Raw genomic sequence first — 13309 nt, 5'->3', positions numbered from 1 at the left:
AAAAGGTGAAAATTACAGCTTAATTTTAAAATATTTCAGTTTGAATTTTTTCTTACCTTATTCAACTTAACGTGGGTTTGAATAACTTTACAATTAATAAATATCTTTCTGATGATCTTCTTAAAATAGTAATTATTTGTATTTTGTATTTTGCTACTATATATTACTATATTTAATATGATGCAAAAAATTTTACTCATTAGAATTCAAAAATTTATCCTGTTGATTTAAATTACCAACAATGAGTTGAAATTGTTTGCTTCAATTTTTACTAAAAGGAATTATATAAACTGGTGTGTTTGATTTTCATAATCTGTTATTGATGTAATATATATTGTAATTAAACATATTTCAGCGTATGTTCTCTTATTTTAAACCCATATTTTGGCAATCTCTCTTTTTCAGATGGAAAATTATTTCTTACAAATGCAAAAGATAGTAGACAAACGTGTAATTAGCTCTAGGGTCAGGTTCATGTTGCAAGATGTTATAGATTTAAAAAGGGTAAGTCATCAAATACTATACCCTATCAAATAACTATATACTTTAAGTTTTGTTTGAGGTTTAAAATTGAGCATTTAAATTTGTTTTTGTCTTTTAGAATGATTGGGTTCTACGGAACATGTACTTCCAAAACATTGTTCCTGATTACCGAGAGAGAAGAAAAAATTCTGGTGTGTATATGTGACCATTCCTTAATACATCAGATGTGGGGCCAAGCACAGTCTAGTTCTGCTTTATTTTGTTGTTATTATTTTCCAAATTTTGTGTGTTTTTGTAAGCAATTTATTTTAGCTAAATTATAGTCTTTGTGACTGAAAAGCAATTTTCCTGTGCCTTATTTTCCGTCTTTTTTGTTTAGCTCGAAACATGGGAGCAACATGGGGGTGGATGTCTTCTACAAAAAGTAGTAAAGACAGCTATAGTCTTGTTGATCCTACTGAATTAAGACTGACTAAGGTATGTTTGCTTTCTTAATAGTACATTAGTTAATTGACAAATCAAGTGATAATGTTTTTACTTCCACTATCTATTCATGATGTCCTTGCTAAACTGGTAGTTTTCATATTTAGTTAATTCATGTTTTGTTACTTATTCTAAGAATCTAATGAATGTTTTTTTCTTCTTCCATATTGTATCTGATTTGTAGTTGTGTGACAGCAGAAATAATTTTGTGATGTGCTGCTTTTAAGATGACGTTTATGTTTAATCTGCGAATAACTACATGGTTTTATATATATCTGTGAATTACTATAAATTTTTTAATATTTTTTTTTTCTGTAACGGCAAGTACTGAACTTTCATTCTTCACCTTGGAAGATGCCGGAAGTGTCAGTGTTTTCATCATAGAAAAAAAATGGGTGAGAATTTCTCACCTTTTCTCAAAAACAGGGTGAGATTTCAAAAAGTTAAGTGAGATTTCTAAAAACTGAAAAAACACAAAAACTCTTGAAAAAAAATCATTTCTTTAATTATAATACATTTTTAACGTCTTCTATTTTTAAAAGCATTGAATATTTTTGGTGCATCATCATAGAAGATTTTGCCTTTACAAGGTATTTGTCCATCTTACATTAGCACATAAAAAATTTGAATGTCTTACATGAAGAAACCTTACCTACGGTAAACGCGTGGTTACAGAGAAATGCGTTCTGAAAGGGGTTCCGTGGTTGTGTTCTGTTGTTCGAAAAGGTTCTGAACAATACTGGTAAATAGAGAAGCTAGATAACGGGGCAGATGTTGAAAATAATGAAAGATCCAGGAAGAAAAGTGAAACGGATTTTATTCTAAATGGCGTAGTTCGAAGCTTTTTCCAAAGTGTGAGAAATTCGCGAATTTTGACATTTATTTATAGAATGCGCGAATTTCTCGCGGTAATCATTTTTCAATGTGAGAAAAGAAAAAAATATGCGAGATTCTCGCGTTCTCGCGCTGTAGTGAAAACACTGAGTGTTGCTCATTTAATGTTACCCAGTGGGCACCTGTGAAACTAAGTCAGGGAGGCGAGCAACATTATTATTATATATATATATATATATATTTTACCGTTAAAGTATGAAATCCGTTATTTTATAGAATACCTAGTTATTCCATGAAATAGCTGATCGTGTCCGTTAAAGTGTAAAACTCTCGTATTTCATGGTTTAACTAGTTATTTCATAAAATAACGATCTGCAGCCCGTTAAAGTGTAAAATAATCTATATCATATATCTCGCACGACAAATACCTTCCACCCCTAATTCTAGTTAAAAAATGTTCGTGTAAAACCCAGTGTGTCAACAAAAAATGTTTTTGTTTTAGAAATAATGTTCTTTGTAATTTCAAGAGTCATTTTAGTAATCCTTGTTGTATCAAATGATTTCATGGTACGTTTCCATAAATACCATTTATACACTGCATAAATTAGATAAATTGCTTCTCTTTCATTTTAATTGTATATCATTAGTTTATTTATAGAATACCTAGTTGTTTCGTTTTAAATAAATTCTTTATTTTACACTTTAATTGTCTATCATTAGTTAATTTATAGAATACCTAGTTATTTAATAGAATAACTAGGTATTCTATGAAATAACTGCATTATATACTTTAACGGTAACGGCAACACACACACATATATATATATATATATATATATATATATATATATATATATATATATATATATATATATATATATATATATATATATATATATATATATATATATATATATATATATATATATATATATATATATATATATATATATATATATTTCTTAGACCAGATATTTTTTTGTTATTTTTTATGGCATTGTGTATTTTTGAGAATCTTAATTTTCAGCTCAAAATGTCTCAATGAACATCATTTTCACAAAGTCTGTTAAATAGCTTGATTACAGGGTTGCCACTCCACAGGGAGAACAGGGAAAACCAGGAAAATACAGGGAATTTAAAAATCCCCTAAAATAACAGGGAATTTTGATTTTTTCTTCACAAACTGGGAAAATGCAGGGAATTTTATTTCTTATTCTTCTTTTAAAAAAAGGTGACAACTCAAAGCGTAATCAGTATATTCAGCAGTTAAAGCTAATAAATATAGTTAGTATTAATACAGCTCACACAAGAGCACATTGATAGTGAGTTTCCTCTTAATATATTGTGTATAATATGTACAGGGAAAACACAGGGAACTTTTTTTTTCTCCAGATTTGAGTGGTGACCTTGAAAAAGCTTTTTGTTTAATTATACACAGTTTTTGGTTTTTATATATATATATATATATATATATATATATATATATATATATATATATATATATATATATATATATATATATATAGGACCAAATATTTTTTTGTAATTTTTTATGGCATTGCGTATTTTCTTTATCTAAATTTCTCAATGAACATTATTTTCACAAAATCTGTTAAATAGCTTAATTATCTATTCTAACTCTCTTATCATACTCTAACTTCTTTTATATTAATAAGAGATTTTTCTGGAATATTTAATGCAGAAGTAAATTTAACGTTTCACTCTTACCCTTCAATGATCAAAGAATTTCAGTAGTTTCAGAAAATATTTTAGCTGTCGCAACAATTATATGTCAATGTATTTAATAAGTAAATGAACTTTGCCTACCATTATTTAAACTAATTTAATTAATGTAAGTCAGATATACAAATATACACGTTAGTGAGTCACAATATCTTGGGGAATGGAAAATTTGCATTTTTCAGTGTAGAGAACTTATGTTGCACTTAACTTCACTATTTTATTTTTGATTTAATAAGGTGTATCTAAACAGTTAAATTAAATATAGAAAATCTAATGATTGTTGTTTTGAAAGAATTTAGGTAACAAGAACTTAAAACAAAGTGAACTTGACTTCATTGTTATGACTTCTGCACTAGTGACTATTTTTATTTCGTGTGCATTTGTTTTTAAAGAAGAATATTATTTTACTTAATTAATTTAATTGTCACATAATCAGAATTCCATGTCTTTAGTGAGAAGATAGAAAAACTTATGTTATTTTTTTACTTATTGTAGCCTGATGAAGTAGATAGCATAAGGCTTGAACCAGGAAGAGTAATGCATAGTTGGCTCGAAGTAGCAGTGGTGGTATAAAGACTCCTGCAGGTTCGTTCGATCCTGAGAAAACAGCTCTGACAAACAGGTAATGATTTTTATTTTCTATGTGTTAGTAAATTTTTATTTTCTGTGTTAGTAAATTTTTATTTTCTACATGTTTATAAATTTGAAAATCAAAGCTGCCAACTTTTCCATGTTTTGCGAAAACTTTCGCTCATTTCTGCCCCGTTTTCGCCTTTCAGTGTCGGGACTGAAATATTCCGTATTTTCGAAATCAGTACGTGAAATTTTTATTTCCTGCATTGTGATAACTCAAATGTGTGCTTTTTATAGTGTATTAGAAAAATATCAAATCTATATTATATAAAACTCTAATACGTATGTATCAATAAAAACGATGATATTTCTTTTCTCGCGTTGGCAACAGTTTTCATTTTTAATGATAGGCTTCGGCGCGCAAGAGCACGTAGTGAGCATCATATGGCTAATCTATATTATATAAAGGGCTAATACGTTTTAATTGATAGGCTTCGGCGCGCAAGAGCAAGTAGTGAGCATCATATGTCTAATCGGGTGAATTCTCACCGAATTATCAAAAAAATTCTCACAAAATTATCTTCATCGAAGCCGATGCTTTACATCCGGCGTTCAGTACTATTTCATATTGTTTTACAACACATGATTTTAGCCCTCTGGTGGGAAAGACTTTAAAACAAAACTTACAACAGTTACTTTTCTCAACAACTGAAATTTAGAATAGTGTGATTAAAAAAAATATGTAAACTGTTTGCAATTTCAAATCAATATTGAAATGCACAGGCTTAGAATTTTCTACAGCGAAACGTTTTCGGAACTTCAGTGTTCAAAAAAGTATACAAAAGCTAGACGTTAAGAACGTATCCAATGAGTGAGCAAAGCGAGCATCGGATTGCGAAGCAATCCTAAACGAACTGCGAAAGCAGTTCCGGGGGTTGGCGAGCTCCAACGAGCAGGGGGCGAAGCCTCCTAGTTTAAAAGAAAAATATCTTGGTTTTTGAAGCCCGTGTACAAATTCAAAACAATGTCTTGTCGGAAAAACTGTCTGCAGGACCGCGTGGAATCTGAACAGATTATGCCTATAAAGACCTGCTATTCCAACATATTTCACATTGTCTTCTCATTTGGAAATTATTGCTGAAGTTTTCTACGTGTTTTTTTTTTCAATTCATTAATTTTTTTGTTTTATTTTATTATGATGCTATTTTATAAACGTATTTATTTGAATGAACTCTTTTGTATATTTGTTTTGTACCGCTGATTTCGCAGTAGCTTATTTCACATGGTTTTTTGTTTCGGGGCAGTTATTGTTGTGGATTTTTATATAATTTTTAATACTTTGTCATAATACACATGCAAATTTTAAATTGAGCAATCACTTCTTGACATGTTCGTCCTATTTATATTCAATGCTTTCTTGTTCCTGTTCTCTTTTTCGCCCTGTAATTAGCTCTACTGACAGGGTATCCACGCACTTGTAAAGTCCTTGAAAATCATGGAAATTCATTGATTTCGTCCTTGATTGAAAATTGTCGTGAAAACTCCCAGTTCGTCATCGATTTGGGGTATTTAAAAATTACACATCACTATTTTAATTTTTTGCATGAATTAAAAATCACACAGTGCAATCCGTAAGTGCAATTTAAAAACTTCTGTGCTTCTTTTCCAGTGCAATTTAAAAACTTCTGCAACCAGATCCATTAGTGCAATTTTAAAATTACTAAACGCGAACTGCATTAATGTAATTTTAAAAAATAACTCATCGTAATCCGTATTAGTGCGATTTAAAAATCCCATAGTGCTATCTATGTGATTTTAAAAAATCACACATCGTGTTTTGTATTCACATGATTTAAAAATCACACACCACAATCCGCGTCGAGCAATTTAAAAAATAACACAACATGATCAGATTTTGTACAATTTAAAAATCACACATAGATATTTTTAATCAAAATCTTTAAAAATCTTTTAACATGATTTATTTCGCATGATTTAAATATCAAACATCGCTATGTGATTTAAAAATCATTGTAATTTATTTCGTAAAAATCTCTCATCGTGGTCTATTCTATGAACAATTTATTATTCTATGTGAACTTGAAATTTGTGAATTCTATACTAATTTTTGACAATGCTGGTTTTGGTTGAAAAATTTTTCAAGATAAGATTTTTTTCTGTTTAAGAGTTGTAAGATTCGAAATGTATTTTTAAAAATGTAATTTGTTATTTATTTTGATTTCATTTGTCATAAGCATCTCTTTCTCACTATATATATATATATATATATATATATATATATATATATATATATATATATATATATATATATATATATATATATATATATATATATATATATATATATATATATATATATATATATATATATATATCAAATATTTAACAGTTTTTTTATGATATAAACATAATGTTTAACAAGAAAAAAAACCTAAAAAATAAACGATAGATAGTTTGAAGTGTTTGTGCTTGATTATAAGAGTGTTCTTGTATCTAATACCTAACTTAATAAATATATATTTAATATATTTTTATTTTTCATATGTAGTTTAATTAAATTTATATTTTTTATATTAAAACAAAACATTAAGCAAAGTGTTTTAAGCCTCAATTGTACAAATGATTCCAGTTTGAAAAATAATATTTTTGTTTATGTTTGAAATGCTTTTTTTTATTTAGTTTAAATTTCTCTCTTTATATATTTATTGTAATTTGATAGTACGTGAAATGATGTTGATATTTTTGTTTCCTTGAAATTAAATTAACACAATCCCTAGAATTGACCTTTTGAAAACGGCACATTTGAGTTTTATCAGATTAAACAATTTTAGCTTTGTAAATGTTCTTGTTGTTGTTGTTAATTTACGTTGCACTAGAGCTGCACAATGGGCTATTGGCAACGGTCTGGGAAACATCCCGAAGGATGATCCGAAGGCATGCCATCACAATTTTGATCCTCTGCGGAGGGGAAGGCACCCCCGCTTCGGTAGCCCGACGACCTTAAATGTTCCTCAGAGGCATAATTAAATACTTTGAAAATATTGCATGTTTGTTACCTTCAACTGCTGGTTTATTTTTTACTGTTATTGTGTGTTTAGTTCTCTTTTTTTATTGCTTTTTGTTCAAATTGTTTTATTAAAAAATGTGTACCGCATTGGTCAGATAAAACAATATTATTTTTAAGGTAGAAAATTGCACTCGTTACGATCTTCTTTTGACTATATTGTGTAATAAAGTATTAACCTGCTCAAGTCATGGAAAGTGTTTGGTAGAAGTCATTTGAAAACTCCAGATTTAGCAGATACCCTGGCCTGATTTCTACACGACTTTTAAAATTTCACATGCAAATTTCGCATAAACTCATTTTAGTATTTGATTTGCACTTTTTTGAGTTACTGCTAATAATTTCTACACTATTTTTGAAATCCTGCATTTTCTTAATTAGGTTTCCTAACAGCTGTGACTTGGTCTAAAATCCATATTAGTCTTCTCAATCTGTGCAGATTTTCTCATAATTAATTTTCCCAACAAAGAAGTGCCTTGGATTATTAGTGCACAGATTTTAAAGTCTCAATTTGTTTCCTTTAAAATACGATATAACGCTCAATCTTACCTAAAAATTCTAGTCTCGAAGTGAAAAGATTAAAAAATAACAAAAATGGAAAGAGTTTGCGGCTGTAGAAATAACATTTTTTATAATTTTTATAGCATGTTAAATATTCAATTTTTTTAAACAGATAATTTGCTTTGACTAAGCAAACTTCTAATCCTAGTTTTAATGAAGACAGAAGAGGAACTTAATAGTTTACTAATCCTTTGCCTCGTGGTAGAATTGAAGTGATATTGTCGTTGAACGATTTTGCCGAAAGGTTTTTCTTTTGAAAATTTATGAATCTTACTTTTCTTTTCTGCAGAAATTTGCGCGTAATAATTGATAATAATCATGCAATCATAATCATTATCATAATAAACATGCCGATAATATCATAAATCAGTGTAATGTTTCTATTGTATTTTCAGCAGTTATTGATATTGATTTTCATGTGCTTTTTAAATTTTCCGATATATTTCAAACAATATGGAAAAATTTGGATCGTGCATTTGAGTATTTACTCTTTAAGGCAATAATTCTATCAAATTTTTGGTGGTTATTGCTATTGATTTCTCCCTAGTTTTTAAATCCGATATTTTTTATACCGTGTTATTTATTACAACAATCTATTCTCGAAACGAAACACGCTTTTGAGGAGTTCGATTCGTGTGATTTTATCGTCGATCTTATTTTTTGGCAATTACTACTACGAATTTCATGATTTTTTATTATCTTTTTCAATTGTGATGATTATTTACAAAATTTGATAATTTGGAAAAACGTACAAGTAATTTGTACTCCCCCTCCCTACTATATACGCGAATATCATCCGTAATGCTAAAATGAAAAATTATTTCACTTTCAATTAAAAAAATATACCGTTTCTATTGTAAACACAGCTCTTTTGTTACTCTAATATAATAACATATATATGTTTGTTATTAATAAAAGTATCTTGCAGAAATATAATAGTGCTAGAGAGTTAAGTTGCAGATAGCTCGAAAAAATTCTGCCTCTGGGATCTTTTGTAGCATTCGCATTTCATCATGTAACTTAAATTTGCCTTTTTTTCCCTATTAGATCTGCTGCATCAAGTCGTGAATCTAGTCATGGGCAAAATACGCAGTTGCTTCCTGTCATAAGGAAAACTCCTTCTAACTCTAAGGAAGGAGATAATGTGATAGAAGCAGTGAAAGGGTCCGATGGAGATGGTACCTCTAGTGAGATTAAAGCCAATGAAATGAAAAAGAATCCTGAACCCCAACTCATTGGCAAAGGAACTGATTCAATGGGTTCGCTTATTTGCGATTTTTTTTAATGTATTAACTTTTTTAAAAGCTGTTGACGTTAGCAATCAAGTATTGGTTATTAACCTCCAGCCTTTTATTTTTCCAGAACTTACGTTGAAAGGTCCAGAATATAATATAGATCAGATGGAAGTTAAAGCTAGGCACCTGATTGATGAGTTTTTACATAATAATGATTTTGAGGTATGCGAGAGTTAACTTTCAGTTATAATTTTGAAATATTATAGTTGAAATTTTTCATTATTAATTTGAAAGAATGCTTTGGGAAAGAATTTTCTCAGACAATTTAAATGTTAAGGACTTTTCCTAATTTTAATTGGTAGCTTTCTCATAATTAAATTAAATGTAAAAGTGCTGTTAAATGTGAAATACTCAATACAATAAAAAAACATAAACTTTATTTTTTAAATTTTTGTTTTCGTTGGAAAAATTAGTTATCCCTTTCAGGGTGCATAGCGTTTTTAAAAAGTGATTAATTTTCCCTTTTTCAAAATGAGATTTTTCCTTTAGCATGTTGATTTTCGTTACAAATTATGCAAACAGACACAGTTCACATTGTTCTATTCAACGTTTTCACGATTAATTCAACCCCAATCTATTTCGGCTTATAGTCAGTCCGTAGCGTATAGAAATGCCATTCGTTTTACATGATTCAAAATTTCATGATTTTTGACAATGCCAAAGTTTTTTTTTTTTTGACATGACGGTTAAAACAAAATAAAACCGTCAATTGTCAAAAACTTTCCAACCATGCCTAATCATATTTTTTTAAGTGCTTAAAAATATTTTTTGAGTGCTAGAAAAGTGCTTAAAAGGTGCTTATTTTTTGTAGAATAATTTGGCCACGCTCATTGCCTTTAATTTATATTGAATTGGGTTCTTATCCTCTTCATTTCTAATCCTTGAGAAAATATATTTATAAGCCAGTCATTGTTTTTACCCTTTTTAGGAAGCAATCAGGTATGTCACGAAGCTGGCTTCTCCTAGTACAATCCACTTGTTCATCAATGCTGAAATTAACAATGTCTTAGAGCTTTCTGTCGAAGCACACCATTCCCTTGGTCAATTACTTTTTAACTTAGTCAAGCAAAATATTATCACCTTCGATCATTATAAAAAAGGGTAGATTCAGAATTTTTTTATTTTCAATTTATTTTTTATTGATAATCAAGTTGAGCATCAAAAAATTTTAAGACTAAAATTTTAATGTAATGCTTATGAACTATTTTTTACAGTATTGTCAAGTATTTCTATCTTAAATATTTTTTACTCAGAATTACAATTAGCTATTTTTTTAAATGTATCTTTTCAGGACTTACTAAGCTATTTCCCTTTAAAGGAAAGATGCACACAGTTCTTATATACCTTTGAAACTATTTAAGAAGTACTTGAAACTACAAAAATTACAAAATATTGAGGTACTAAATATTTCTTAAAAACTCTTAGATTATCGTAATGCTAATGCCTAATACAGGAAGAGATTCCTTCGCTTTTCTGCTAAATTACGCCTGTTTAGTGCCAGGGTATCTGGGCCACCGTGAAAGTCATGAGAAATCATAGAAAGTCATGAATTTCAATGCTGAGCAAAATTTGGCATGAAATGTCATAATTTTAACTATTTTTTAAAAAAAAAAAAAAAATTATGGAAAGTCATGGATTTAGGTCGCTGAAAAATCTAATTTTTAAAATGAAATTCCCCCTCCCAATTTAACGGCATTCCAAATATCTGAATTTGTAAGAAAATCCCCACTCACAGTCATATTTTGTTCAAATATGAAATGTTTTATTCATGTTCGTTAAAAATTATGGTGTTCTTTCCAAAAATGAAAGAAAAAACATAATTTCATTTGTTATTTTTTTATTTTTCATTTAATCAATTTAAAATTCCAATTGAAGCCAGTCACTGGCGAATTTCTTTTATTCCTCAATGAGAACAGAGAAATCCTGAGTATTTCTTTCCTTTCCGATGAACAAGAAAAGTATCTCTAGAATATAATTCTGTAGAAAAAAATTATTTGCTTTTGTATTGTTTTCACTTACTTTATTGCTTAAACTCTTTCTTTACTCTGTTTTTTTAAATTAAAAATCTATGAGCATGCAGATGCAGAGTATAACAGTTTTGGTTATACCTATCATTTCAATTAATGTTACTATAATACTTTTTTAATTTATCGTCTTGTTTTTGTCGGGAGAAAATAGTAACTTTGTTAAGTTATGAAAACTCTTGGAATTAGTCATGAATTTGAAAATCTAAAATGTAGTAGATATCCTGTAGTGATTTTCACCTGACTTATTTATCCTCAATATTTATCCGTTTTCCATTTTTATATTGATAAAAAACTTGGAAATCATGGTCGCGAGATCCAGAGTTTGGTAATTAAGAGTCACAGTGGGAAAAATCATACATTTTTAAAGATTTGAGATGGAATTGTCATAACAAAAGTTTGTTATAAAGTGATTGTCCAAATTTAAAATTCTTGAATTATAACAGTATTCCTATAAATGGAAATCCGTATAACAATAGCTTTTAAAAGCAAAATGTGATCGACAAAACCTCGTAGACAACATAAGTGGACCAAATTGAGTGCATCAAAAAATGATTCTTCAAATGCTAGTTTCAAAATTCCCCCTACAAGACAAAGTAGTACTTAAAAATCAAAATTAATTCAATATTAATCAAGATTAATTCGGAGTAGCTGAAAAAATAGCCATCAACAAACCATGTCAAAAAAAGACTACTTAAGTGCGTAACTCCAAATCAATGTACGTTATAATGTTGACATTTTAAAACCTATAATTCAATTTGTTTCAATTCAAAAATTTCATATTCGTTGGAAAAAATTGTTTAAGTTTAGAATATATCAAGAAATTGATGGTAGCTTAAGACCATACAGCATGCCCAGTACATTAAAGTAAAATTGCATAAATTAAAAGAAATTTAATTTATTTTTAAATAGTTAAACGGCCATGATAAATTAATTTTTGCTTGCTGCATGGTTGATTTTGTAACGACATTTTTTTAATAGTGTGTTTTATGCATGCAATAAAATGTTAAGAGTTAAGAACAAAACTTTTTTTAAATTTTATATAAAGTTAATATATAAACTTGTATTATATAGTAATTGTATGCATAGCTGCCAACTCTACTGGATTTTGCCAGTTTCTACTGGTTAACTTTAAATTCTCCTGGTTTTTGTACATTTTAGAAAATTAACTAAAATTGAGTAAGTTTCCTTGAAAAAATCCCTATGGAAATAGAATTTGTGTACAGATTATTTCTTGAATATTTAAATAAGTATTACTAATACATAATAAAGAGAACCTCATTTATTAGATATCAGTTCAAAACTTTTTTTATTCTAAAATGTTCAGAACTCTGTTTGTAAATTAATTTAAAAAAATCTTAACTATCTTTGGTGAGTTAAATGCCTATTAATATTTGAAATTATGAGTAAACATAGTACATAACATTCCACATATGTTTAATGTCAATCATAACTGGAAAATATTGCAATTTTTCTATTTTGATGACTCCCTAAAATTCCCTATGTGTAAAATAGTTAGCACATAATTCAACAGTTATCATGAAATTTATTCTACATCGTAAAATCTACTGGATTTTGATGTATGATGTGTTCCATGTGTATATATTAATAGACTTAACATATAACTGACTTAGCATATATTATCTATTAAGTCTTCAATATCTTTGTATGGACACTGTTTAAAGGTGTATTCAACTTTAAACTGTTTTAGGCCAATTATCTTTTTCCTTATTAATTACAGTGCCCTGTTTCACAAATTTTTATTTTTTAGGTTCGAAGTTGTGCTCGAGTCAATCGATGAGTTTACACTAGATATCCCCAGGATATACGAGTACATTGGAGAGATCCTTGAACCTATTCCAGAAGATAACAAATTTACTCTAGATGTTCTTAAGGCTGTCCTAAATCCATGTATTCCTTCCCAGACAGCTGAACTGTTGGTATCAGCATCCCTATATTGTGCAGCTAAGAGAAGAGTAAACAATTTTTTTTTGTTTTTTATTTTTATCCATCCTCATTTTTAACAAATTTTTTCTCTGTTTTACGTAGTACCCGGTTACCTCAATAAGTTGTCAGGGTGAGTAGTGTTTTAAGGTGCTTATTTTTGATTTACGTTTTTTAAAAGCCCTTAAAGGTGTTTTTTTTTAAAGTCAAGTTCTGTAAAAAGTGAATTTTCCATCTTTTAAAACGATTTTTTTTTCTTTGCAGTGTCGATTGTCATTATAAAT

The 13309-nt window shown here is 28.6% G+C and overlaps 1 protein-coding gene and 1 pseudogene across 2 annotated transcripts in view; both read left to right on the top strand.

The window, feature by feature from the left end:
- The window catches only part of LOC107441318 (eukaryotic translation initiation factor 4 gamma 3-like), a 32872-nt pseudogene extending 31945 nt beyond the window's left edge, over nt 1–927 (top strand). The window contains exons 10-12 of the transcript XR_015433347.1: nt 406–504; nt 602–674; nt 863–927. The product of XR_015433347.1 is annotated as a eukaryotic translation initiation factor 4 gamma 3-like (transcript). The remainder of the gene's footprint in view (nt 1–405; nt 505–601; nt 675–862) is intronic.
- A 2889-nt stretch (nt 928–3816) lies between these two features.
- The window catches only part of LOC147812658 (eukaryotic translation initiation factor 4 gamma 3-like), a 30571-nt gene continuing 21078 nt past the window's right edge, over nt 3817–13309 (top strand). The window contains exons 1-5 of the mRNA XM_087160427.1: nt 3817–3842; nt 8810–9021; nt 9125–9219; nt 9986–10158; nt 12853–13057. Coding sequence (XP_087016553.1) covers nt 3817–3842; nt 8810–9021; nt 9125–9219; nt 9986–10158; nt 12853–13057 — 711 coding nt within the window. The remainder of the gene's footprint in view (nt 3843–8809; nt 9022–9124; nt 9220–9985; nt 10159–12852; nt 13058–13309) is intronic.

This window comes from Parasteatoda tepidariorum, chromosome 4 (assembly GCF_982258835.1).
Source record: "Parasteatoda tepidariorum strain Cologne lab strain chromosome 4, Ptep-v5.0, whole genome shotgun sequence".
Lineage (NCBI taxonomy): Eukaryota > Metazoa > Arthropoda > Arachnida > Araneae > Theridiidae > Parasteatoda > Parasteatoda tepidariorum.
This window is presented reverse-complemented; position numbering and strand designations above follow the sequence as displayed.